Below are 26,761 nucleotides of genomic sequence, written 5' to 3'. Positions count from 1 at the left end.
ATCAATCTAAAATGACCAAAAGTAATAGTATTTTGTCACTAAATCACCAAATGATGTGAGCAGGTATAAATAACTATTGTTGGACTTGGTCAATAATTGATTGTATCAAGTAAAATACTTTACATACAATAATAAGCTCATTGGTACAAAATAATAAGCGCAACTCATGAGTTATGACCAAGTCCACTATAAGGTAATGGATAAATCATTTATTTAATCAAAAAAGACAAACTTTATTGTATAATCAATCAGTCGTTGTAGTATAGTGGTAAGTATTCCCGCCTGTCACGCGGGTGACCCGGGTTCGATCCCCGGCAACGGCGATTTAATAATTTTAGTCGGCCTATTTTAGTTATATTAATGTAATTAATTAAAACTTTACAATCCCAACATCAAGTCGTTGTAGTATAGTGGTAAGTATTCCCGCCTGTCACGCGGGTGACCCGGGTTCGATCCCCGGCAACGGCGTTTTTTTATTTTACGGTGTTAAATTGTGCTATTTTAATCGGGCTAGAGAAGCCCACTGTCGAGTTTTATGACTACTTTTTTTCATTTTCTTCTATTGGGCTAGGAAGGCCCAATTAAGATACAATTATGTACAGTCAAGCCCGAAGACCAAGTTTCAATGGCCTTTCTAATTTTTTTATTCATACAAAAAAGTAAATAAAAAAAATCATTTAGTTTAATATGATTAGTAAGGGCTTACTATATAATGTAAAAGTTGATTTATCCGTAAAGCAGAGAGTAAGATAGGACACCCATCGTCACAGTTAAACGGTTGTGTTGCCAGAAAATGCTTATTAACATTTAATCAAAGAGGTACGAAGAGATGAGAGAGAGTAGACAATTAGGGTCAAATGCCGAAAATCAGCGGCCAAGATAAAAAAAAAAAATCTACAGTCTTCAAAGGTTTGACCCGAGAGAGAGAGAGAGAGAGAGAGACTAGAATTTGAGAAAAGGTAGAGGTAGAGTAACTGGAGTAGACAATTTAAATCTAACGGTGAGAATCAACGGCCAAGATCAAGAATTTAGAGTCTTCCAGAGGTTTAACCATATGTGAATGGACTTAAGTGTTGACTTCTGAATAGTTGGGCCGCCTAAAGAGAATTAAGATTAATGGACCGAATACCAAATAATTCAGTTGGGCCCAAAACGAACACATTTGCTCGTTTAACAATCCTATTATCGGGTGCATAATTAATACAATTAAGCTGTCATTAATGAAGATGGAAGTTCTTGCCTCCCAGAATTTCGAACAGGCATTCAGCCCAGAGTATGATAGACATAATCAGACAACAAAATCAAAATTCTTAAATTCTCAGACGACACACACCAAAATCCAAAAAAGATTTCAAATTTAATCTGATTAACTGAACTTGGTTAATCAATAAAATAAAAATGATTAAAATCCATAATAATCTTTACTTAATTTGTCAACAAACAAGTCCCACACTAACTCATTGAATTGTAGATTCCAAAGTTGTCTTTTCTGGGCTCCAAACTCCAAACTGTTCTAGTAAGAATCAAAACAAAGATTCTGGTAATGACCTTTTCGGGTTTAAACTAATGAACCTACTTATAACTAATTAATTAAGTAATTAGCCAAGTTAATGGGAACACAAAGAAAGATCCAGGTAATTGCTAATGTCCATCACGTGCTAGTGTCACGTGACTAGCATGTCCCCCGGTTTAACTGACATTAGCAATTATTTTTTTAAGATTTGAGGAGTGAACCAAATTGAAACAGTTGAGCCAAAAAACCTGGTCCATTGTTTGAAATTCCAGGTAATTTTTTGGTGTATTTTAGTCTACATTGTCCCCCCCTCTTGATCAAGGTATTTTATTTATTTATTTATATATCCGTGCAACAAATTATTTATTTAACTTCATATGATTTGACCTACCAGTGATGGGCACTTTCACTTTTGTCCCAGACTTAGATATTTTTATATTATTTTTTTGGCATATTAATTAGACTGATATTTTTTTTGGGCCAATTAAATCACTAACTATGTGTAACATTTTGTAAAGGCGGTTTAATTCTCATATACATATTTAATTTGAGGCATTAATACATAATAATTAAAAAACATGATCTTCATTCCTTTCAAAAAAGATTACATACATTATTAATTATATATATATATATATATAATAAATAAATAAACACATTCATATTAAAAAGTCAGATACGAGATAATATTTTTAACGTACGAGAAATGCAACTTTTTGACCCAAACAAAGCTGCAATAAGTGATGGGAAATTAAAGGAGCACAAAAACAAAACATTGGATTGCGAAAACAATTCTGTTTGGACACAAGTGATGAATTTGCCCAAATCAACTAATTAATTAAGCAAAACATGTTTAATCACTGCCCCTAATTACCAAAACAAGTCTTGATTAATAAATCAATTTTTTTCTTACACAAATAAAATTATATTTAATTTAAGGTCGATTGTCCCTCTTTGAGGAGTCTCTGTTCTGAAATTTGCGTTAGGTATCACTGCTGCTGTAATGTTTGACTCACTTAGCTTCTCACTAAAATCACATGTACAAGAAATAAATTCTTGAATATGTATAATTAATTAATTAATTTTTTTTAAACAAAAAAAAAAATAAAAATTGAATAAAATCAATTTGAAAAAAAAAATAATAATTGTTTTTTTTTTCAGGAAGTTTTGTAGAGAGAAACTGAAGTTATTAAAAACAATTATGAACAAGAAATTAGGGTAAAATAAAACATAATAAAAAAATGGAAAAATATCTGGAGGGAGCCGACCAGCTAAATTGAACGATGATGCCTGAATTAATGTTGCTGTAGAAGATGACGTGGCAAACAAAGAAGATGGGACACTCACAAACTATATAATAGTATACAAGTCCTTTTTGGCCACTATAAAAACCCCTTTAATTTGCTCCCTCATTTCAGACTCATCAAACTAATTAAGATATACAAAATAATATATATATTTCAGTACATGCAAACATAATTTTGCATAATATACATTTTTCAGTCCAATAATTCATCTCCTCATTCTTGAAATCAAATATATATATATATATATCAACAGAGCCAATCATTTGCTTCCATCTGTCTCAACTTAATTAGCAACCAAAGCACGCAAAATAATAAAAATGGAGATGAAAATGGGGAAAGAAGGATCAGGTGAGAAGAGATTATCAAGCAGAAAACTTGGAAGGTTCTTGAAGCAACAGAGAGGAAGGCTCTACATTGTAAGAAGATGTGTTGTCATGCTGCTTTGCTGGCATGATTAGAGATTACAGATACAGTTAATTAAGAGATGATTAATTAATTATGTTTCTTCAAAGGGTTTAATTTTTTCCTCTTAATTATGTAAATAGCACAAAGGGAAAAAGGGTTATCTATATCCATTAAGAGATATATATCATTGTTTTTTCAAGTGCCTTTTTTTGGGTATTATATAAAACGATTACCATTCTTGATTCTACTATTTTCGTTATACTTCATAATTTAGTTTGTTTAATATATACCCTCGTATTTACATACAAACAACTAAATGAAAGAATCATCAATCAAGAAGATATAATTTATAAAGAGACTGCAATGTCATTTGATCTGAGTTCGAACGTCGTTGTCAACATTTTTTTACGACTGAGTCAATAAAAAAGAAGAAGTAAAGACGGGTTTATTCTATACTCTGCTCTTGATGAAAAAAACCATTAATTATTAATATATATAAATGAAGATGTATTTGTTTATTAATACATTACATTAATTAATATATTTGTTTATTTAACTATTTAATTATGGTGATGAACAAACGTAAGTGAAGGGTAGTATGATTAATGGAGAATTTGGAGCTACCTTTATGAAAAAGGGAGTTCAAAAATGTTAGTGGAGATGGCATGCATGTGAGTTTGTTCCCCATGAAAGGACACTCATATGTCTTCATTGTATGAACTTTGTCTTTATTTATGTCCATATTATACACATTTTTTTTTTATTTTCTATTTTTGTTTTAATTGTTTTTTTATGGAGATTATAACCTATAACATTAAACCAAAAAAAATTATAGAATCTATTCCCACAAATAAATTACAAAAAACATGTTTGTGTAAATTCATCTTGTTAGTATTTAGTACATGACAAGAGTCTTGTTGTATTGGTAATTAAATTGACTAAATAATTGGATTTCGTTTGATTTTTGGTATTCCAATAACTCGTCCAGTCGACTAACAAATATTTGTTTTTTTGTTGGATTTCCCGAGATCTGTCATCTTGTCTTGACAACCAAACGGGGCCTTAACATGTAATTTAATTTAGTAATCAATATTAGTCTTTTGAGTTTTGACCGGGATTCGGATGAATAATATAAAGTGGGAACACTAAATTCCAATAAAAAATTGGAAAAACTAAAAATTGAAGTTAGGGCCCTTTGGTATGGTATCGGGCCCTAAGAAGACAGATATTAGGGGTGGGCCCAAGTACAATAGATGTGTCCAGCCCATTGTGCACGTGCGAGTCATGTGTGATTGCTGACTAGTCAGACTCCAACACTCATACAGTCATACTGTTTGTTTTTCAACAAAGTTTGCTTTTTTCCTTATTCATCAACTTTTTGTTCACACACTGAGTGTTTGTTTGGATGCCATTTATAACGGAATTCCGAAATTTGGATTCCAATTTTGCAATTATTTTATTTATTTATTTCAAATTCCAAAAGTAATGATTTTTCCTTAATATAACTGGATCACTGTTCTATTCTCGAGATTTTGATTTTCAATCCAATTTTAATTTCTAAAAATAATTCAAGAAATAAATCAGCAAATTAGTAGCTACCCCCACCACAAAAAAATTACAAGCTGGAGCTGAGCTGGCAGTACTTATTGCCAGATGTCATTTTTTTTTAAATTTTATTTAGTGGATTATGACGACGTTAATTCTTCTATATTCTAATGGAACTTGTTTAACAGAGAAAGAACATTATTATTATTATTATTATTATTATTATTATTATTATTATTATTATTATTATTATTATTATTATTATTATTATTTTATTTTGTTCTCTGTTATAGGCATCAGATTTTTTGCCAGCTCAATAGTGTATTTGATATAGATATCCACAGCCCACCCGGTTCAACCTAAACGGGCCATACTATTTGTTTTGGACTAGTGGGCCTTAATTTTATGAATAAAGCCTATAAGTTTACAAATATTCAATAGGGTAAATTACAAACACCCCCCTAGGTATGGTTAAATTACAAAAACACCCCTATTGGTTGGATAATTACAACCACCCCTCAACTCCTCAAATTTAGTGGAATCTTCGAGATTATATGGAATATTATCACTTTTGTACCCGTTTTATCCCATTCAAACTCTACATTATGAAGCAAGATGATCATAATATGTGATTTTTAGCTTGTATATATCAGTTTGTGGGGTGCATCGGAAACTGTATTTTTACACAAAACGAGTACAAACTAGAGCACATTTCACGGAATCTAGATGATTATATTGAATTTGGCACCATAAGGGTGGAGGTGTAAGAAAAAATCATAGTTGAGGGGGTAGATGTAATTATCCAAACAAGAGGGTTTTTTTTGTAATTTGACCATACATCAGGGGTTTTTTGTAATTTACACATATTCAATATAAAGTCTTGCACGAATAAAGGGAGAGATTAAAAAATGAAAGATAAAGGATAAAAAGTTTAAAAACATATTACAAGTCCTATTTCTGTATATGTTCATCATTCAATTTGTGATAAAAATATCCATAGTCAAATTAAATCGAAAATCCTCCAAAATCTGTCTGCCAAACCTTTTCCCATCCAAATTTAACGTTTCTCAAAAAACAACGGACACCGTAGTTGCGACTGCCCCACAGTTGTCGCCTATGACTCCAGCAGATGCAAAACAACGAACTGAATTTGCAACATTTAATTTTCAAATAACAAATTACCTAGGACTCCGCCACCAAATGCAAACTGAAAATATAATTTGCATCGTCTAATTGCGAACAGCAAAATTAAAATACGATATGCATTATCAATGATCAGACATATTCCCGTCCAATGGGCCTGGTTGAGTCCAAAGGATCATCAATGTCAATTCCAACCCAAATGGTCCAATTAAACTTACAATGCCCCGAAAAGCCCACAAAGCAAAGAAGGCCCAAAAAGCTGGCGCCTTGCTAGGCAAGAGACTGAGTGAGTCGCGAGAGCGTAAAGCTCTCTCTCGCGTCGGGCATCTCGCTCGGCTAGCCTGCCAAGTCAGTGCTAACTGCACGTGGAGGTATTTAATGCATGTCTAATCTACTGACAGGCACAGAGGAATGTCGTCCGTGTCCCCCACTTTTTAAAGGCGCGGCCACCAATGAAATGACGGATTAAATGGCATTGAAGGTAATTTGAAGTCCGTAATATTTTATTACAATGATTGGACAGATAAATTGAATTGGAAAAGTATTTGACGTCCGTCCCTTCTAGTATAAATATGAATACTAAGTAAAAAGGGAAAAAAAAATACAAAATCTTACACACACCATATATTCAAATACAATATCTTCCTCAAGAAGTTACTGACTTGGCCGTCGGAATGCTAACTCCGGCCTAAGTCCATACTTTCTCTTTTCGCAGGCTTATTCACAGGCCCAGGCCCAAGGTCCGGCATGCCCATCTTTTTGAAATTAACCCACCACGAATCAAGACTGATCGATCTATGTACAAACAATAACATTTAGGGTGGTTTATGTCCTTTGTTTTTAAAAGAATATTAATTATTATTTATCAAGAAATTAGTTAGATGATATTTGTTTGTGTGGGGATCAGCCGGTCCGTAGATTTTTGGAGCCTTAGGCAAACTTTAAAAAATGAGCCTTTTATAATTTAATACTATTTAACTTTTTTCTCAATCATTATAAGATGCCAACTTAAACTAACTTTCAATAATCGATCTTTAATTGAAAATCAGTTGCTTTAATTTAAATGTCAGACTTAGTTGACGGACAAATTTTCTTTATATAAGTTCTTAAACTTGTTTAATTTATTAGTGTAATCATGTTAATTGAGTTATATTTCAAAATTCGACAATTATTTTTATTATTTGTCAAAAAATTGGGCCTCCAAATTTATGATTAATACAAAACTCAATCATGGACCGTTCGCAGTGCTAATGAATATAATTTTTGTAGTGTATAAAAAATAGGGGTAATATGCTAAAAGCCCCTCAAATTAAACCTAATTTGAACTAAATGACAACCTTAAATTTAATCTTTTAATTAAATCCCTATTTTCAAATAATATATAAGCCACATCCTTTAATTTTTTTTAATCTCTAGATTGCCCTTGTACCCTAAATATAATATCTATATTCATGTTTCTCCAACTTATCATATTCATTTCTCTTATTTTCTTTTCTCTCTGCTTCTCTCTCGTTATCTCCCTCTCTCAATCTCTATCTATCCACATCTCTCTCGCCCCTCAGTAATTGTTAGGCTGGTGACAACGGCTATGGTCGGTGGGCTATGGTGGCGGAAAACAACAGATCTGCAAATTCCAGTGGTGGATCGAGAGGGTTTGGTGGAGGCGGCAGCGACGGTGGAGGCGCTAACGGTCGGGGAAGGCATAGAGCGGTGGGTGGAGGCGGCGGCCGCCGGTGGAGGTGGTGGCGGCGGGTGGAGTCGGTGGCGGCGGATGAAAGGTGTGGTGGGGGTTGTGCGGGCGGGGCTGTGATTATGGTTGAGATATTATGGAAAGTATTTTTTGACTATTCAATTGGATCTAATTTCCTTGTGTTTTGAAAGATTTTGCTTGATTTGAGTTGTTCAAATGCCATATCTAGGTTTTCCCTAAGTTGGTAGGTGACTATGGTCGTGGCGGCTGCGAGCGTGGGTTGTTAGGGTTGGCCGCGGCTGCGTTGGCTGCAAGGGTTTGCGACGGCTAGGAGTTTTTGGTGGCCAGAGTTTGGTAGTAAAGCATAGTACACCGTAGTATACTATACTTAACCGTAGTATACCACAGTACACCACTACACTATAGTATACTACAGTACGTGTATTACAGTACGTCGTAGTATACCATAGTCTACTACAGAAAAATTGAAAAATATGTAAATTGAAATTTAAAAAAATAAATAAAAAAAAATAGCATGTTTTTTTTTTAATTCTCAATATTATGTAGAAAAAAAAATATTAATAAAGAAATTTTTATAATAGTGTATAAAATGCTAAAATGAATAACGAGAAAAATGAAGACAAACGGATATTCTGAAGAAAAAAAATATTAGATGAAAATATGAAAATATTAAATGCATAATAAATAAAATGATAAATGCAGTTTGGAATTTACTTATTGAATATTTCGAATTTGTGAGTGGAGGGGCATTTTTAGAAATTAATTTTATAAGAATGTGAAACAAATGTTTAGTTAGACTTGTCACTTAGTTCAAATAAGATTTGTCATTAAGGACCTATATCCTAATACCACTAAAAAATATGTTTTATATTTAAAATTTTTTTATATATATATATATATATATATATATATATATATATATATATATATATATATATATATATATATATATATATATATATAAAATATGAACTATTTTTATTTTATTTATATTTGAGGGCCCTTTGGAGATTGGGCCCAAAGCAATAGCTTCCCCGGCCACTTTTCCAAATTCAGTGGATGTGTGCACATTATTAAATAAATACCTGACATTTTTTTAATCAACATTTTCAGAGGATAATGTAAAAACTTGTACCCGCGCATCGCATGCATTAACGTTAAATCATGTCCCTTAAACAGTCATAAATTGAATAAAAAAGTAAAAAAATAAATTAAATAAAAATAAAGTTAATGAAAGGGACTTGTTGGGAAGGAATCTCTCCACCGGGGGTACCCGCCCCCAGAAGAGCGTATCTAAGGCACCGCAAGGGGGCAGCCGCCCCTCCAGTAAGAAAAGAAATTCTATATTTTAATCTATTTGCTCCTCTACACTTCCCCTTCACAAAAAATAAAAAAATGCCCACTTATAATGCATAATTTTTAAATTTAAGAAGTCTCAATGCTGATATATACTTATTTTATATGATTACACGTGGTGATAAATACTGGATGGGTCTTCTACTGGCACGTGTCCTTTTTTATTTTTCTAAAACCCCTAAAAATAAAACGAAGAAATATATTATAAAATACAAAAAATGACACGTGGCACCAGAAGTCCCACCCGATATTTATTACCAGGTGTAGGTTCAAAGAAGTCAGTTTACATTAACTAAACCCTATAATTATTTTTGCTTTCTATAAAGTAAATCAACAAAATATAAATATTTTTGAAGATATAAAAAAATACTAATTTTAAAAGGTATTTTAATTAAATAAAGGGTAAATTACAAACACCCCCTGAGGTATGGTCAAATTACAAAAACACCCCTCTTGTTTGGATAATTACAACCACCCCCTCAACTCATCAAATTTAGTGGAATCTTCGAGATTATATGGAATATTATCACTTTTGTACCCGTTTTATCCCATTCAAACTCTACATTATGAAGCAAGATGATCATAATATGTGATTTTTAGCTTGTATATATCAGTTTGTGGTGCATCGAAAACTGTATTTTTTACACAAAAAGAGTACAAACTATAGCACATTTCATGGAATCTAGATGACTATGTTGAATTTGGCACCATAAAGGTGGAGGTCTAAGAAAAAATCATAGTTGAGGGGGTAGATGTAATTATCCAAACAAGAAGGGGGGTTTTGTAATTTGACCATACCTAGGGGGTGTTTGTAATTTACCCTTAAATAAATTATAAAATAAACTATATTTTTTACGGGCTCAAAGCGGGGCGGGTACAAAATGGGTTTTATACATGACGATGGCTTAATAAAATCAAACCCGGAACGAATACAGGGGACTGCGGATTTTCCAAAACCCACCCCGTACCTGCCCCATGGGACCTACTTCACAGATTTTAGCAACTAATTATTTTTATTGAAGAGACACCACCAATTATCAAACAAGAGGGCCTAGACTTTTTTCCATTGGCTGTTTGGAAAAAAATAAAATCAAATCATTGCAATTTTCTCAAAACATTAATTTATCATTAACTCTATTGTTGATCACGATTTTATGGGACCGCGTAATATATGGTTCCTTTGACCCTACACCTGGTGAAAAATAACGGGTGGATCTTCTGCTGCCACGTGTTCTTTTTTTTATTTTTCTAAAACCCCTAAAGGTAAATTCTAGCGGGAAATCTATTATAAAATACAAAAAAAAAGACACGTGGCAGCAGAAGAACCACCCTGTGTTTTTCACCGGGTGTAGGGTCGAACACATCGTAATATATGTATGTGCCTTTTCACGAATCAAAAGAACAATGCACAAAAAATCGCTAAAAAGGTATGTATTTGTTATGTAGTAAAATCAATACACAAGTATGAACCAATTATTCCCTTTGTTCATAAATAATACATAGTCCCTGTTCAGCTTTGCATAGATACTTAGAATTTAAATAAATGTTTATTGATTTTAAAAATAAGGCTAAAATAACCTTAATCATTTAAAAACATAAAGTAAAAAATTAATATTAAAGTTGAATAAATATGGGTAAAATATGAAAAAAAAAATTGTATTTAATACAATATTGGAATTCTTAAGATATTTATAAAATGTATTAAAGTTGAATCGATATTTATAAAATCAATCCCTTGGTTTTTATTTTTCAAAAAATATATATTTACAAGAATCTGATTAATTTTGCATGGATAAATCGTACCAAGGAAAAGACATTCATTCTAAACTAGACCGATCTCACTGTCCGTTTCATTCAGGGGAGTGATAAATCCCGCACTATAACTTACTGAATCACACACACAAATTAAAAAGTTAAAGTTTATCTCTGTAACATTATAAATTTTATCTCTATCACTTCTTCTCATTAGGGCATTCTCTCAAAGCCACTAAATTAACATTCATTAAATAATTATTAACATTAATTAAATAACTAATTAAAAGAATTTTTTTTAAAAAAAAAGCCCTAAACCACACCCAACCCCGCCGCCCAACACCACCACAACCACAACCCCACCCCCACCGCCCCCACCCGCCCCAACAACCTTCAGTGGTCTGCCATGTTTTTGTGTGTGTTTTTCTTATGTGTAAGATGGTTTTGTGTGTGATTTTGTGGGAAATAAGTGAAAATTAAACGAGAAGTGAATTTTGGATAGAAAAGTTTAGAGAGAGAAACATTTTTAATTGTGAGTGTGATTCGGTAATTTTAGTGCGGGATTTAGAATTTCAGTTTCATATATTATTTACGATAATTAAATACATTTTTAGATTATATCTTCAAGTACTTGAATTATAAAACTAACAATTTCCGGTGCAAAATGACATAAATATTTACATTTATTTATTTTTCAATCCTTTTTAGCAGCAGATTAAATTCTCAAAAATTGCAACCAAGAATACTCTTTGACTGAATTATAAAAGCTCAAATTAAGTTAAATTTGTATCTTTACCATTAAAAAAATACATATTTATACTGCTAGAAAAGTGAAAACTACCACAAAAAATTAGGGTTTATTTATTATCTAATATAATAATTATAAAAAAAATATAAATAATTTACAGCCCAGTAAAAATATTGCAACTGTGTAATGACTCAGTGTCAATGGCTTTTCTCCAACTGCAGTATATTTTTGCCCTTCAACAAACAAAATTGAAGCTTTCTTTTATGTATACTGCTGTCTTTATTTGATTATAAAAAAAAAAAACAAACAGACAACAACAACAACAAACAGTAATGTAAGGTCATTAGCTAGGTCATGAGTAAGTATATAGTACTACCAAAATAATAAAAAAATTAATAATAAACAAAAAAAATAATAATGCAAAGGACCGGCCAGCTCTTTTTTATTTCTGGGTGTAGTTGAGAATTTCCATAACAGGAAAAAAGATTTAAAAAAAAAAAATACGGTAATAATAAAAACTGGAAGATTAGGGCAGCAGGCATCAAGAACTCCTGTTCATATCAAGAACTAGGGTTTTCAGACCCGGCCCTCTTCAAATTAATCCAAAAAAGAAAGAGATTATATATATTAAACAGAAATATAGCAAACCCCAACTCAGAGAAAATGAAAAGCAAACTTCAGAATTTGCAGATAATAGAAAAAGAAGAGGTTTTCACTAGCAGCAATGGCGATTGAGTTTTTTTTTTTTTTTTTTTTTTTTTAATAATTAATTATATTTTGTCGAATAAGACAGGGGGAAAATGGGGCCCGTTTAGAGAAAAAAGCACAAGAAAATGAAGTGATAATTTGTCCAATTGCGTAGAGATATAGACAAAAGTACGTGTAGTAGACTACTCTATATACTGTGGTAATAAAAAAAAAAAATTAAAAAAAAAAATACACACACACAGCTTTTTTCACACACAGTGAAGGGGTTTCTCTCACATCTACAAAAAGCTCACGGCCCTGCTCTCGCATAAAATCAAAAAAGAAGGAAAAAAAAAAAACTAATCTTTTAATATAATATGTAATAAAATAATAATTGTTTAGAAAGAAGATCTTTAGGGAGTATGATCATTAAACCCTACTTTTTGTGCATCTATCTATGTATGTATCTATCATGGGATTTGATTATTGATTTGGACTGAAACAGTAAGTCTTTGTAATAAACAGTGTTAACTGTTGGTCTACTTTGTTTGTCTAAGAACAATTTTAGGTTTTTGTTATTGTATTGAAAATTTATGTGCATTTTTTCCTCCATTTATTCTGATGGATATAGAGTAATTAACAAAATAAAATAAAATTTTAAACATTGGATTTTTATTTTTTTAAAAAAATACGTACTGATTTTCTTAATGCCTGTTCGGAAACCTTAAACGAACCGACTTTGTTGGGTATATAATGAGTACTTGAATTATCAGCCATCTATTTATTGATTTCGTAAATTTTTAGGTTGCAAAAATATTGACTTTAAAATTAAGAGTTTTGACTTTTATATATTATTTTTAACATTACCAAAATAAGAATTACAGCTAGAAAATTTATATTAATGAAAAACTCGGTTGACCGATATTACCCGATCAATCGACTTTTGTGCAAACTGAAAACCATGGCCAGCCGTGTATATAAATATATATATATATATATATGCATGTTAAATTCAGTTCTGGTGTCTGGTATATCTGTAGAACTAATGTAGATTAAGGGTGAGCAGTGAGCTTAATTAGTTATTTAATTTCTTGATTTCTTCACTAATTAATTATTTAAGTTATTTTCTCCTGAAACCTAATTTATGAATTCATTATATCTTCGTCCTCCATTTTTGCCCTACATTACCCTACACCATCTCACCCCCACTAATTAATTCATTTTTTTCTAGGTAAAGTCATTTTCCATGTGATAAATAAATATAACTAATTAATTAATTAAAATAAATACAGAAAAAGACAACTTCTGTATGCCTTCATTAAATATTATCCCCTTCGAGTTATTAACCTTTCGAACATCCCTTTTTCTCACTGGATCACACTCCACCTCGGCCCCCGCCCCCGCCCTGAACCACCACCTTCTTTTTTTTTTTTTTTTTTTTTTTTTTAATAATTTATTGCCGAAACCTAAATTCTTTGATTCCTTCAAGTTCTTAAATAAGGGTTTGTAAATAATTTTTCCGATCAGTCTCCAAAACTCCACAAAAATAAAATAAAAAAAAAAAAGATTTTTTATTAAACAAGAAAAAAATGTTCAGCAAGAACAGTTACCTCCATCCTCAGGCAACTTCATCGTCTTCCTCTTCATACCCACGTGGCAGTTATGACCTAAACAGCGTTGAATTCCTGCTGCACCACCACCCCGAGCTGTTTTCCGGCCACTACTTGACCACCGCCGGCGCCAACTCCCCACTCATTCATTCCGCCGCCCTGATGCTAAACCAAGACACCACCGCCATGTTCCCGAACGGAAACCCTTCTTCCGCCGCCGCCGCAAACACGCTGCAAAGAAAGCAGACAGTGAAGAAGGACCGCCACAGCAAGATATTCACAGCTCAAGGGCCGAGGGATCGGAGAGTGAGGCTCTCCATCGGCATTGCTAGAAAGTTCTTCGACCTCCAAGAAATGCTAGGGTTCGACAAACCGAGCAAAACCCTCGATTGGCTCCTCACGAAGTCCAAGGCCGCCATTAAAGACCTCGTGCAGATGAAACACAACGCCGCCGCCAGCTGCTCGAAGAGCACTTCTTCTCCCAGCTCGGATTGCGAATTGGTGATCTCTTCCGAATCGAATGCGGCCGCAGACCCTTTCGAAATCGGGGCTGCCGATACGAAGAGGAAATGCGTTAAGGAATCGAGGGCGAAGGCCAGAGCTAGGGCTAGAGAAAGAACTCGAGAGAAAATGACCTTCAAGAACAATAATTTGTGTTGTTCTGATTTGAACCCTTTGGTGCCAATTCATTTTAGAAATAATACTAATACTAATACTAATAATAATCAAGTTGGATATTTCCAGTCAACTCATGGTGGTGCAGGTGGTCAAGACCTAGTTCAAGAATCTAGTGTTGTCAAAAGGAAGATGAAGAACCCTTCGTTTTTCGGGGCGTTTCAGCAGAATGTTTTCGTTTCTAGAGATTCGAGCTCGAATTACGGCGGCCCGTCTGCTAATAATAACAACGCCCCTGAAAATTGGGATTTTTTCGCCTCGCAGTCGAACCTTTGTGCTATTTTGGACCAGCACAAGTTCATCAATAGGTAAAAAAAACCATGTAAAAATTAAGTCTTTACTAATTATAATGCATATAAATATATATATGTGTGTGTGTGTGTGTGCATGATTTCTTGATTTCTTGTTTGTATGTTTGTCTGCAGCAGTTCAAACATGTAGGAAAAGCTTTTTCGAGTACTACAAAGGATTGATGATTTGTTGGTGTTTGATGTATGGATTGGATGTAAGTTCTTGCTTTACCTTGTTCTTGATCAAGAGATATATGAAATTCTTCAGAGGATGTAATATATTTTCGTATTAATTAATTTTTAATTTTCCAATAGAACCAATGTTGAACGTTTCATGCGATCGAGTTATGTATATCTATATATATATCTCTCTCTGTAGTTTTTCATCTGTGTGATTGTCTGTGCCTATGTGTATGTATCTCAATTTGATCTTTTTCATCGTTGCTTCTGCTCAACAATTTACGTTTATCATATATTCGACCGACGGACATTGCCAAAATACTCTAGTCGAAACTCGAAGTACTCTTAATATCGACAATTTTGAATTTTTCAAGTTATCTTTAATTTGTCAATATATGTAATGCTGAATTTGATGCATGTTTTTGAAGATTTGAAAGGAGATTAATTATTGACCAAAATGTAACATCAAGAAAAAAAAAAAAAATGAAGTGTTTTACTTAAAAGGCTAATATATTAAAAAACATCAGAGTTCAAATCCAACTTAATATATATATGCTCCCCAGTTCATAAAGTAACTGGATGCTGATATATATATAATATCAAAGTCTTGTCAAATTAATTAGGGTTGTGAAATAATTTAATGAAAGTACTGTCAATCTCTCTCTCATGACATTGTTTGCCAGTTAATTAATATCCAAGGTGGTTATAATCCAGGTCAAAAACTGGTTTTTTTTGTAAGAGAATTAATTGAATAATTAAATGACTTTTTTTTCTTTTGTAGGGAAATTCATTGATTTTTTTAATATTTTTTTTTTGGTCTTGATTTAAATTTTTAGGTCTGTGAGTGAAACTTTTGTTCTGATAGCTCATAACTGATGGGTAAATAATTATGATGTTTTATTCATATAAAAATAGGGTTTTTTGAATCAATGTAATTATTATTATTATTATTTTATTTTGTTAGCTTAATTAATTAACTGTGCAGATCCATAGATTAATTACTAATTAATCTGCAACTAGCTATCTGATTGATCATCTTTAAGGGCTGAGAAAATACGTTTATTTCGACTCTGTAACGAAGAAAGATAGTATATATATATACATGTTTAATTTACAATATCTAAGTTCTGTTTTTAGGTTTAGTGCTTATTCGAATTCATGATTTTATTCAGAAACAAATTGTGTAGTGAAATATGTTGTGTCCAAATTAAAGCAGGATATCTACCTGAATCTTCGACTTCTTTGTCTTCTTCGACACTAGTTTTACGATATATGTTTGTTGTTTTGTGACCATTTTACGATCGTCTCAAGTATCAGCTGTTAATATACAGCCATACAGGTCTCTACTTAATCACTTTTCATTTTCCTTTCCATTATATTATTTGATTTATCAGAAAGTATTTACAGTTGTTGTTGTAACATCCATCAGCAGTATATATTACCAATATGACATTGCAGTAAATTTAAGAGTTCAAATTAAATGATGAAAAATGTTTCAATTTTCTAATCTTTTAATTTATATCCAATCATATGGTTTTTGTATTCTTATTAATTAATACCATGAATTTGAAACTAATTAATAAGCGTTTTATTTCGAATAAAATTCTTCAATCAAAATGCATTATTTCAGTATTTTCGATGTATTTTGTAATATATATATATACATTGATCAAAATTGCTAGCATTAAATTAGGGATAAGAAAACATACAATTACTTGGTATTTATGAGAAAAGAACCAAAATTTTGGTAACACTGGTCTGTAGATATTTGTTTTGATCTTGAAAGAAAACATATCATGTGAGTAACAGCAAATAAACTGAGGTTCATGTTTTGGAATTTACTGCAAAAACCGAAGTGGGGGTGTTCGAATATAAGACCGATATCGTTGGAAGCATTGATGTTTTCGTGATAAAACCAACCTGCTAATTAATCCTCTTGTCTCACTAAAATTGGTTTCATTGTTTTTTTTTTAATTTATTTATTATCTTAATTATTTATAATAAGAAAATAATTTTTTTTTTAAAATCAATTCTTGAAATTATCTGGATTTGATTTGACCAAAATGCCCCTCCATTTGGTGCAGATGTTCTGTGTTAATAGTATTTGTATGTGTAAAATATGCCCCTCCATTTGATTTTACCCTTGTGTTTGTTAGCCAAATGATGGCCATTTACTATCCTTGAGGTTAAAAAAGGAAAAAAATAGTAATGAAAAAGACTTGCTCGAAAAAAAAAATTAAAAAAAAATAAATGGAAAAGAAAATGGAAGAATGAGCTTTGCATGTGAAATATATCAAACTAAGTTCAATTTATATAATTAACTCTCCCAATTAAATGCCACCAATATTTTCAACAAATAGTTACAGTACATTTACCATACCAAAACCCTATATCTATATAATTAATGAAACTGAGTACTAGATCATATATATATATATATATATATATATATATATATATATATATATATATATATATATATATATATATATATATGTCTGTAATTTTTGAATGACAATCTATGTTCATTTGTTTATTCGTAGGTAGAATAGAATGATTGAGATGTGTTAGTTACTTGGAGCCTTGTGTCAAAGTTACAAGGTTGGATTCTTGATTTTATTGGTCAATTTGCAGAATATATATATATATATATATATATATATATATATATATATATATATATATATATATATATATATATATATATATATATATATATATATATATATTTATATATACATCAATATGAATGAAAGTTGGAAGAGTGATTGGTGGGGGTGAAAAGATATTGCCCCCAACACAATCTTTGGATCTTCCATTTTTTTAACCTAGCTAGCTTGTAAATTGATCATATCAAAATTAACACTTTCGAGAAATTTACAATTTTTTCGAAAGTGAAAAGTTAATTCAATTTTGTCCAAAAACAAATTCGGGGTTTCAAAAATTGGAACGGAAATATATGTTTTGAAAATCGGAAATTTTCAGATTGAAATGGATGAAAAAACAATTTATTCCGTTCTAAATTATGCTTCTAGTTAGTAAACATTGTATGTTAATTGTAAATTTATACTACACAGTGAGTTGTTTGAGTAGATATATGTCAAATCTAGGAATATCTCGTTTGGAGGACAAGGTACATACAAATTTGAATCTCTTACGAGTTCTAGATTTCAATTCTTTTGTATGAAAGTTAGAGATCCACTCATGAGTGTGGAAAACAAGAGAGTGAGTTCAAATATGATCAATTTGTTTGGGCTGTTGGTGCACCACCGGTCTATATCCAGATGAGAAAGTGACAAATAGAAAACTATGTTCAAACGAGTAACCAACAAATTATATACCGAGAAACTATCAAACGTTTTACAAACATGGCACACTATTATTATCTGAAATTATAGCCACCTCCCTGGGTTATGGTCAAATTACAAAAACCCCCTATTGTTTGGGTAATTACAACCACCCATCAACTATATATTATCTTACGAAAAGACCCCTCAAGAGGTAAATTTATGGATGTTAATTCGGTAAACCCGAACCGAAATTCGGTACGCCAACATTTCATACCGTATACCAAACCGAAATATACGATTTAGTTCGGTTAAAAGGAGGGGGTGACTGTAATTACCCAAACAAGAGGAGTATTTTCGTAATTTGGCCATACCTCAGGGGTGACCGTAGTTTGACCTTACTTTTGTATTAACTAACTATATTTTGAAAATTAGAAGAAACCTAATAACACTGTACAATGTTACTATTCTCAATTGCAAAATTTTATTATGTTTGGCCCTGAAAAGGAGAAGACACCAAAAATGTGCATAAACACGTACAAGTTGAGGAAAATCACATTTTTTTTCTTATCTCTTCCGGATTTCATGATATTTAATTTCTGACATAGGAAAAGTACTCTTTTATTTAATTATCAAATATGGCATGCTCACCATTTCTACCGTTCCATACTTTTATGGCATTCTTATTTAATTCAATGTCACCCCAAAATTTCACTTCACTTTCCAACCACTCAAAGTTGACAATTAAACTCAAAATTTATCGTACCAAAACGAAATTTACTCAATGCATATATATATGTTACCGCAGATTTGTTAAATGGAAAATAAATATTAATGTAATGTTTGGTTCGAATCGGTTGTATTTCTTACCTTTTGAGGTTCAATTTTTGTTGCTGGTCGAGTAGGATTACATTATTCACGACGTAATATGTAATCGTCTTATATTCGTGATTTGCGATTACGTAATCTTTGTATTTGCAATACTTAATGAACTATTGATTGAGCATAAATTCGTATTGGATTACTCTTAGGAGTACTACTTATAAAACATCCAAATATCTTATTTTTTAAACTAGTTATTGTTGAACGACCACCTCAACCAAAAGCATAAGACGTTTGTGAAGTGTATTATTTAATATTAATATCTCCAATAGTTATTTACTGGAATATTTTTAAACATGAAACCAATACTCTAAATATTTGACAAAGTGTGATTATATTAATTTTAATTTTCAAATAGGGTGAATTGCAACCGGTAAGGTAAGGTCTATTTACGAAAAAATCCCTTATTTTTCCATAGTTACATCCACATCCTGCAGTTTGTAGATTTTTTACATTTTTAACACCGTTTGTAGGGGTGGATGTAAGAAACTTACAAACTTTAGGGCCTGAAAATGTAATTTCTAAAATATGAGGGGGGTGTTTATAATTTACCCTTTCAAATAGTAATATATACTGGGCCAAAAGAAAAAACTAAACTCCAGATGGATAACGGCCCATAGATCAGTTTTATCAAATGGGCCATTAATTTTTTAGCCCACATTTAGCTTTCCCCTCTTTCTCTCTCCTCTTTCTCTCTCTTGTTCGAAAAGATTTCTCAGAATTCTCTTCGTATTTCTCTTTCCACAGTCTGCAAATTTCGTACCCAAAAATCAAAGGGGGGAAAAGAAAAAACCTAAAATGGATTCGCAGAAGACGATTCAACTCGAAGGGCGGAGGGACGATCCACTCCGGTACGGTATCCACGGCGTGAAGAGCGATATCATTGAACCTCACCCCCTTGAGTCCGCCTATCACTCGGTAAAATTTCTCCGATTCATTACTTCACAATCGGTAATTTGTTGTGTTTTACCTTATTCGCAATTTTTTTTGTTTGATTTTCGCTTATTTGGTGAATAGTCGAAGGCGAGGCAAGAAGAAATCAAGCGGAAAATCTTGACGAACACATACGGAGCTGCATTTCCGATGAAGCAGCAGCTCGATCGTCAGATTCTCTCCAAGTTCGTCTTTACCTACCTCTAATTTTATTTATTTATTTGTGGAATTTTTAGCTTGTTGCCCGTTGATATGTTCCAGTTGTAAATGTGTGGGAAAGTTTTGTGATAGGGTTTCACCTTTTTTTTGGGTAATTGTGCATTCCTTGAGTAGGCTGTTATTGGTATATATTAGATGCTACTGTTTACAGCTGCAGATGAGTAATAAAATTGGCTGGTTGATATGGGATATTATATTATGCATTCGTGGTGTATGAATGATGAATGAACGGTGGCGGCATTTGTTCTTCAATTGAAGAAAATTCAAACAGAAAAACTATGAAACTATATAGTAAAAATTAAACGTAGAGGAAATTAGTCCTTAAGAGTTAACAGAGTTCTTTTGCTAACATGAGCGCATTGATTTGTCTTATACGTGGCTCATGATATTCTTGCCTTCTTTGATTGCTGTTGGTTGTTATTGCATATTTGCTATAATAGCTTTTCGTATGTTTCATTAAAATCTCAAAATGACGAACGTTGGGTGTACTTTATGGTTTTTTTTATCTTAGCTGTAAGCTTGGAATTTTTTATTTGAAACTTGTTTGCAGGGCTTGATAAACAGCAATTACATGGAAGGCTCTCTCGAATAGTTTCCCGAAGCGACATTTTAGCGTTTGTATCTTTTTTTTTTTGTGATTGCAGGTTTAAAAGGCCTCCTGGAGCTATACCATCTTCTTACCTAGGTTTAGAGGCCACAACCGGAACTTTGGATGATATTGGTTTCGAAGACTATCTTAACGGTAATAAATTAGCCCAAAACTATGGAATTTTACTTTTTATCCATATTACAGGTTTGTATGCAGATTAAGTTGTTGTTACTGAGATATCGTGACTGGATAACAATGACATCTTGGTGTTTCGTTTGTTAGTTTAACACATTTCCAACTTTCCTTAGAACCATGTTTAGAACCTGGATCTTAGTGAAGAAGCACAAAGAAAACACTGCACTTTGTTGGAAGGGATTTATGAGAGATAGTTGTCTGATCCATACATATAATTGTGTTCTTAGAAAAACACTCTTATAATGAACTACGAAGTATTTATAGGTTCATACTTATGTTGTGCACCACTATTACATAAAATGTGATCGGCTTTTCTTTTTTCTTTTCCCCTTTCATTTTCTTCCACAAGATTCTTTATCGAGGCTGAACCTTACATTTGTTAAAAGACGTTCAAGAAAGCATCTAGAAATACGATGCACATAAGCTCTCGCCCCCCCCCTTCTCACCAACCATATGAGACACTAAAGTGTGGAACTATCAACCATAAAGTTTCGACATCTTTTAATTAGCTCGATCATCCATTTTCCCTTTACATTCTGTGCTACTTACTCTTTTGGTTTTACACGTCTTGCCTTGTAAATTAGTTGAATTGGGATTATTGCATTTATGTCGTCACACTCTTTAGTATATGTCTATGACATTCTTGTCTTTTACGCATAAATGCTCTTTGGTTGAAAAAGTGATACGTGAACTTTTATTAAAAACCCGTTACTATAGTGACGTAACACGTTGGTAATTGTATATGGTTTCAGATCCAAGAGATTCCGAGACGTTTCGTCCAATCGACATGCACCACGGTATGGAAGTTCGTCTTGGGCTTTCGAAAGGACCAGCACACCCTACTTTCATGTGAAGCACTGACCAATTGCTGGGACTGAATTTTGAGTCTTTAATCATACTGTTTGCTTAGATTAAAGATTCTTTAATGTAGTAATAACAATGTGGCACTATCTTATCAAAAAAAATAACAATGTGGCACTGGTCTGTATTTGAACATATTTGGCTAGTCAAAGAGAAGACCAATTTCCTGTCTTTCTATTTGGTAATACATTCCCAAATTTAATTTCATTGCCATTCTGCCTGTTGTTATTTATGTAATGAATTTGTTCATAATATTACACTGATAATTTCACTGGATAATATTTAGACGATGAGGAGTTTTCATAGATTAAATAAATAAAAATTAATAATAAAAGGCTCAAATATTCCGTGTCCAACAAATTTTCCCCTATCGGAAACGAAACCACCACCTTTATTGATGCAATTTTATAACATATTTTGTTAATTATTATTTATGCATGTAATATTTAAATAAATAAAATAGTATAAAATTCACAGTAGAAATTAATTAATTAACTAGGCTCCAATTCAGCACCATTTCTATTTCCCCCCCGTGAAATAATCCCACCTTAATTCATCCTCTGAACCACCCCTCCTAGATTCTCTACCCGAGAATAAAGGGACCAAAAGTGAAATTTGGATAAAAACAAACAACACACAGAAAACCCCAATCCATTGCCATTCAATCCCTAAAACCCAGATATGGACCCTCGCCGCGCTCCCCGCACCGTCAGCGATCCCAAGGTCCGGCACGTCGGTTTCTTCGCTCCCGGAGCTCCACCCGACCGCTCTCATTCCGTTCCGACCGACCCGCTGACATCGTCGCCTCCGGTGTCCGGAATTTCCCCCGCCAGCAATTCCTTGTCCCCAGTCATGATCCCTCCGCCGCGGCCCCTCTCCACCGACCTATCCCGCCAGTTCGCTCACTCTCCGCCGGTGTCCCCTCTCCGCGTCGCCGGTGCCGCCGATTCTCCTTTTCCTGTCGGCAGTTACAATCAGTCGGAATTTCTATCCCCTACCACTACTACGGAATATTCCGAGGATCCGCTTTCCCCTAGCTGGGGTCGTAAGGGCAGTTCTGGAAATTTCACTTCCTCATTGCTGGCTGGCGAAATTGAGATGGCGTTGGAGGAGCAGAATAGTGTTTTTAACTTGCCCCGAGGTAGACTTCGCTTTCTCCTTTTTTTTTTGTTTTCCCCTTTTATCTTTTCGATGCTTTCAATGTTGAGCTGGTTTTTGTTTTTTGACGGAATTTATGTAACAGATGGAGGGGCAAATGTGGAAATTCAGGAGCTGAGGGCAGTGAGTGGAAAGCAAATGAAGGAGAAGCCAACGAAAGCAGAAAGAAGGGCAATTCAAGAGGCGCAGAGAGCTGCAAAGGCTGCAGCTAAAGGTGAACATCTCCTGCTTGTTTGTTCATTTTCTAGATTACTCACTAATTTTAGTTTGATGATTGTGATTTGTAAATGGCACTTGTGGAGTTCATGTTAGTTATTAGTGTATGTAAAGAATTTGGATGCATCTTTTAGTTGAATTGATTTATCGTTCCAAAGGCTTATGATATTCTTGCTGATGGCCTCGCGGATGAAGCAGCACTGACTTAATTGAACTAGATTTGATTTATGAGTTTGCATATTCAATATAGAATGTTCAGTTATCCGTAATCTTTAACCAAGCTATTTTGCATCACTAGTTCAGTTGCAGTATTCGTTTTGTTGTAACTGGTGCAAGGGGAATTCTAATGTTGGAAGTCTTATTCTACCTCTTCTGTCATTTTATGTTCAATGCAAGTGTTAATTGACTTATTAAGATGCTCACGCTGATGACTTCCAAATGCTATTACAGTTCATGGTTGTTTTTGTAAACAGAAGAGCAAAATATTGGTTGTTATCAAAATTATACATAAATCCATGATGTCCATACAGAGAAGTGCTCGTGGTAGTTATGATGATGTTTATGCTAGAATAAGTTTTATTTACTGTTGGTGAGGAAGCAATTTCTCTTTCTTCAACCAACTCATAAACTCAATGGTTTAGATTGTGAGATGCATTGTTACTGTGTCCGGGGGCATTTCAACATGCTTTAAACTTCATCTCTCTGAGTCAAAGGACGATTAGTTTAAAGAAATCCTTCAATCCACTTATGTTGCTTCCTGGATGTAGTAGTAAATATTAGTGACATTTTCTCATGAACTACATCATTGGCAGATAGTATTAAATGTTAACTTATAGCATTTGTGGCATTTTTTTTAACCTCCGTCAAATTGTAAATCCGAAACTCTTATGTAAAGTAACTTAAATGGAACACATATTTGAAGCAAACATACTTTAATTGGAAAATCTCGTCTTTCAAGGTCAAGGAAGTAAGACATCTGCTGCTGCTACTGTTGTCAATCCCGTAAATGTCAATATAAAGAAGCCTGTGAAAGCTGTTTCACAAAAGAAAGACAACTCTTCAGTTGCAGTTTCTGAGAAAAGAGTTAGTGATCGTCAACCAGATAAAGATAGGAAGAAAGAAATCCCGCATCCAAGGATGCAGTTTGATGATGCGAACAGAGTTGAGAAGGCAAAGAAGCGGTCTGTAGTTAAACAAATTGAAGCTAGGAACAGAGTTGAGCTCTTTAGGCATCTACCTCAGTATGAATATGGCTCACGGCTTCCTGACCTAGAGTCGAAGTTTTTCCAACTTGATCCGGTTCATCCTGCTGTTTACAAGGTAATTTCTGAGGCTCAAATCGTTATATCTTCCTCTCTTTGTGCTTTTGTGTGTATGTGTGTGTGTGTGTGTGTGTGTGGCATTGCTAAAAGAAAACATGGGCTAAGAAAAAGCATGAGTAACCTATCTTTTTCCTCAAAACTGATCAAAATCTAAGTAGAAGCTGATCTTTGTTTTTTATTATACATGTCAGGTTGGGCTGAGATATCTAGCTGGGGATATATCTGGTGGCAATGCCCGCTGCATTGCTATGCTTCAAGCATTCCAAGAGTCAATCAAGGATTACTCCACACCACAAGAGAAGTCCCTTATAAGAGACTTGACAACCAAAATAAATGGTTACGTCTCTTATCTGATTGAATGTAGACCTCTTTCAATCAGCATGGGGAACGCAATTAGGTTTCTGAAAACTCGAATTGCCCAATTGTCTCTTAACCTGTCTGAGTCAGAGGCAAAGGCCAATCTTATTTCTTGTATCGATTCTTTTATAACAGAGAAAATAATTCTAGCTGACAAGGTAATTGTGAAGCATGCTGTAACCAAAATTAGGGACGGTGATGTTCTTCTCACACATGGGTCTTCATCCGCTGTTGAAATGATACTATCGCATGCTCACGAGCTTGGCAAAATGTTCCGAGTGGTGATAGTGGATTCACGTCCAAAGCTTGAAGGCCAGAAGTTGCTCCGTAGGCTTGTGGGAAAGGGTGTTCATTGTACTTATACTCATATAAATGCTGTTTCTTATATCATGCATGAAGTCACTAAGGTACTGTTAGGTGCATCTTCGGTGCTATCTAATGGAACTGTATACTCGAGGGTTGGCACTGCATGTGTTGCTATGGTAGCCCATCAGTTTCGTGTCCCAGTCTTGATATGTTGCGAAGCATACAAGTTCCATGAAAGAGTTCAACTTGATTCAATTTGCTCCAATGAACTTGGTATGGAAACAGTTTATTTTCAAATCAGATTGCCTTCCCAAAAGTGGAATGCATTTTTATAATAATTTTCTGTCGCATATTATTGTAGGTGATCCTGATGCTATTTCAAAAGTTTCTGGTAGAAATGAAATCAATGCTTTGGATGGTTGGGCCAATACCGAGAATCTACAACTCTTGAACCTGACGTAAGCTTGCTTTTAATGCTGACTTGTGAATCTTAAGACAATGCTATTGACCCCCGTGTTACACTGACTCACCTTTTGCTTTTTCATTATACCAGTTACGACGCAACACCTTCGGATTACGTGTCAATGATTATAACTGATTATGGCATGGTAAGTTGGACAAGGTTAAATCTTAATTTATTGTCGTGTTTCATCATTAAGTGTCCGACATAAAAATTGCTTGCCTAATTTGCTTGTTAGATAAAATGTATATCGTCATTCATTACTGCGATAATTTATATCAAACCGTTTCCTTTTATTCAATTACATGTATGGTCACGAGTCCCTTGTTTGTCAGTTTGTCTTATTTGCACCATAGAGGAATGTCTGATTTACTGTCTAGTGTCCGCATGTGTGGTTGTTTGGTTAACCCTTGTTTCTCGAAGCATCAAAATTTGCTCCATTCTAATTTTGTTACATGTGTACCAGTGGCAAATGCACAGATTATTATTGCTCTCATTTTCTATTATAAGAAACGAATTCATTCAATTTACTTGTGTTTCATTTGATGTTTGTAGATCCCACCAACTAGTGTTCCCGTTATTGTTCGAGAATATCGCAGAGAAAACCTGTGGATATAGGGAGGAGCAATGCAAATAATTCTGGAAAAAAAGTCTTGCTTACAGATGGAAAAAAAAAAAAGTTAATCAAGAGTTTCACATTAAGCGTTAATCTCGGTATCTGGTTTTTGATATAATTTTTGTTTCAACCCCATCGGAGAATAATCTCTTCTCGACACAAACTGAATCCCATTTTTCATCTGACCCTGACGCTGTGAAGAGTGCGAATAGTTCCGCCTCTCCGGGTAGTTTTTGGAATGCATGAATGAGTTTTGTCAATCTCCCGATAGCAGAAGTAATTGTTATTTTTGTAAGAAGAATGCTAATAACTACAGGTGATTTTGTGTTGGATGTTTGCATTTTCTTGAGGGGTGAAGTTCTGAATATGACCCAATGTGTGACCATATTAGTCATTATTTAGTTTCAGAATTGAGAATATACTTTTTCTTTAGGCTGA

At 33.4% G+C, this 26,761-nt stretch overlaps 3 protein-coding genes, 2 non-coding genes and 1 pseudogene across 7 annotated transcripts; all 6 read left to right on the top strand.

Annotated features, from left to right (window-relative positions):
- The first annotated feature begins 251 nt into the window (after nucleotides 1-251).
- Nucleotides 252-323, top strand: TRNAD-GUC (transfer RNA aspartic acid (anticodon GUC)). Its single transcript has one exon. It is a non-coding gene; the product is annotated as a tRNA-Asp (tRNA).
- A 73-nt stretch (nucleotides 324-396) lies between these two features.
- TRNAD-GUC (transfer RNA aspartic acid (anticodon GUC)) lies at nucleotides 397-468 on the top strand. The gene has a single exon. It is a non-coding gene; the product is annotated as a tRNA-Asp (tRNA).
- A 2,597-nt stretch (nucleotides 469-3,065) lies between these two features.
- On the top strand, nucleotides 3,066-3,341 carry LOC105975490 (small polypeptide DEVIL 4 pseudogene; annotated as a pseudogene).
- A 10,317-nt stretch (nucleotides 3,342-13,658) lies between these two features.
- On the top strand, nucleotides 13,659-15,077 carry LOC105975474 (transcription factor CYCLOIDEA). 2 transcript variants are annotated; one of them, XM_013000683.2, is made up of 2 exons: nucleotides 13,659-14,760; nucleotides 14,881-15,077. In XM_013000683.2, the coding sequence occupies exons 1-2, from the start codon at nucleotides 13,757-13,759 to the stop codon at nucleotides 14,891-14,893; spliced, it is 1,017 nt and encodes a 338-aa protein (XP_012856137.2). In that variant the 5' UTR covers nucleotides 13,659-13,756; the 3' UTR covers nucleotides 14,894-15,077. The 2 variants fall into 2 exon arrangements, with proteins under 2 accessions (XP_012856137.2, XP_012856129.2); XM_013000675.2 differs by having other exon boundaries at nucleotides 13,660-14,760; nucleotides 14,878-15,077.
- Nucleotides 15,078-19,714: 4,637 nt separating this feature from the next.
- On the top strand, nucleotides 19,715-22,095 carry LOC105972139 (cyclin-B1-2). The gene is made up of 5 exons (XM_012997082.2): nucleotides 19,715-20,009; nucleotides 20,109-20,209; nucleotides 20,888-20,985; nucleotides 21,780-21,976; nucleotides 22,008-22,095. The coding sequence occupies exons 1-4, from the start codon at nucleotides 19,890-19,892 to the stop codon at nucleotides 21,878-21,880; spliced, it is 420 nt and encodes a 139-aa protein (XP_012852536.1). The 5' UTR covers nucleotides 19,715-19,889; the 3' UTR covers nucleotides 21,881-21,976; nucleotides 22,008-22,095.
- A 215-nt stretch (nucleotides 22,096-22,310) lies between these two features.
- On the top strand, nucleotides 22,311-26,755 carry LOC105972128 (translation initiation factor eIF2B subunit delta). Of its 2 annotated transcripts, XM_012997071.2 has the most exons (7): nucleotides 22,311-23,029; nucleotides 23,132-23,260; nucleotides 24,221-24,582; nucleotides 24,776-25,520; nucleotides 25,609-25,705; nucleotides 25,801-25,855; nucleotides 26,263-26,755. In XM_012997071.2, the coding sequence occupies exons 1-7, from the start codon at nucleotides 22,570-22,572 to the stop codon at nucleotides 26,323-26,325; spliced, it is 1,911 nt and encodes a 636-aa protein (XP_012852525.1). In that variant the 5' UTR covers nucleotides 22,311-22,569; the 3' UTR covers nucleotides 26,326-26,755. The 2 variants fall into 2 exon arrangements, with proteins under 2 accessions (XP_012852525.1, XP_088677700.1); XM_088821574.1 differs by having other exon boundaries at nucleotides 22,427-23,260.
- Nucleotides 26,756-26,761: the final 6 nt, after the last annotated feature.

Source organism: Erythranthe guttata, chromosome 8 (assembly GCF_056151865.1).
Source record: "Erythranthe guttata isolate IM_541 chromosome 8, IM_541, whole genome shotgun sequence".
NCBI lineage: Eukaryota > Viridiplantae > Streptophyta > Magnoliopsida > Lamiales > Phrymaceae > Erythranthe > Erythranthe guttata.
Note: the sequence above shows the minus strand (reverse complement) of the source record. Positions and strands in the feature narration are given on the sequence as shown.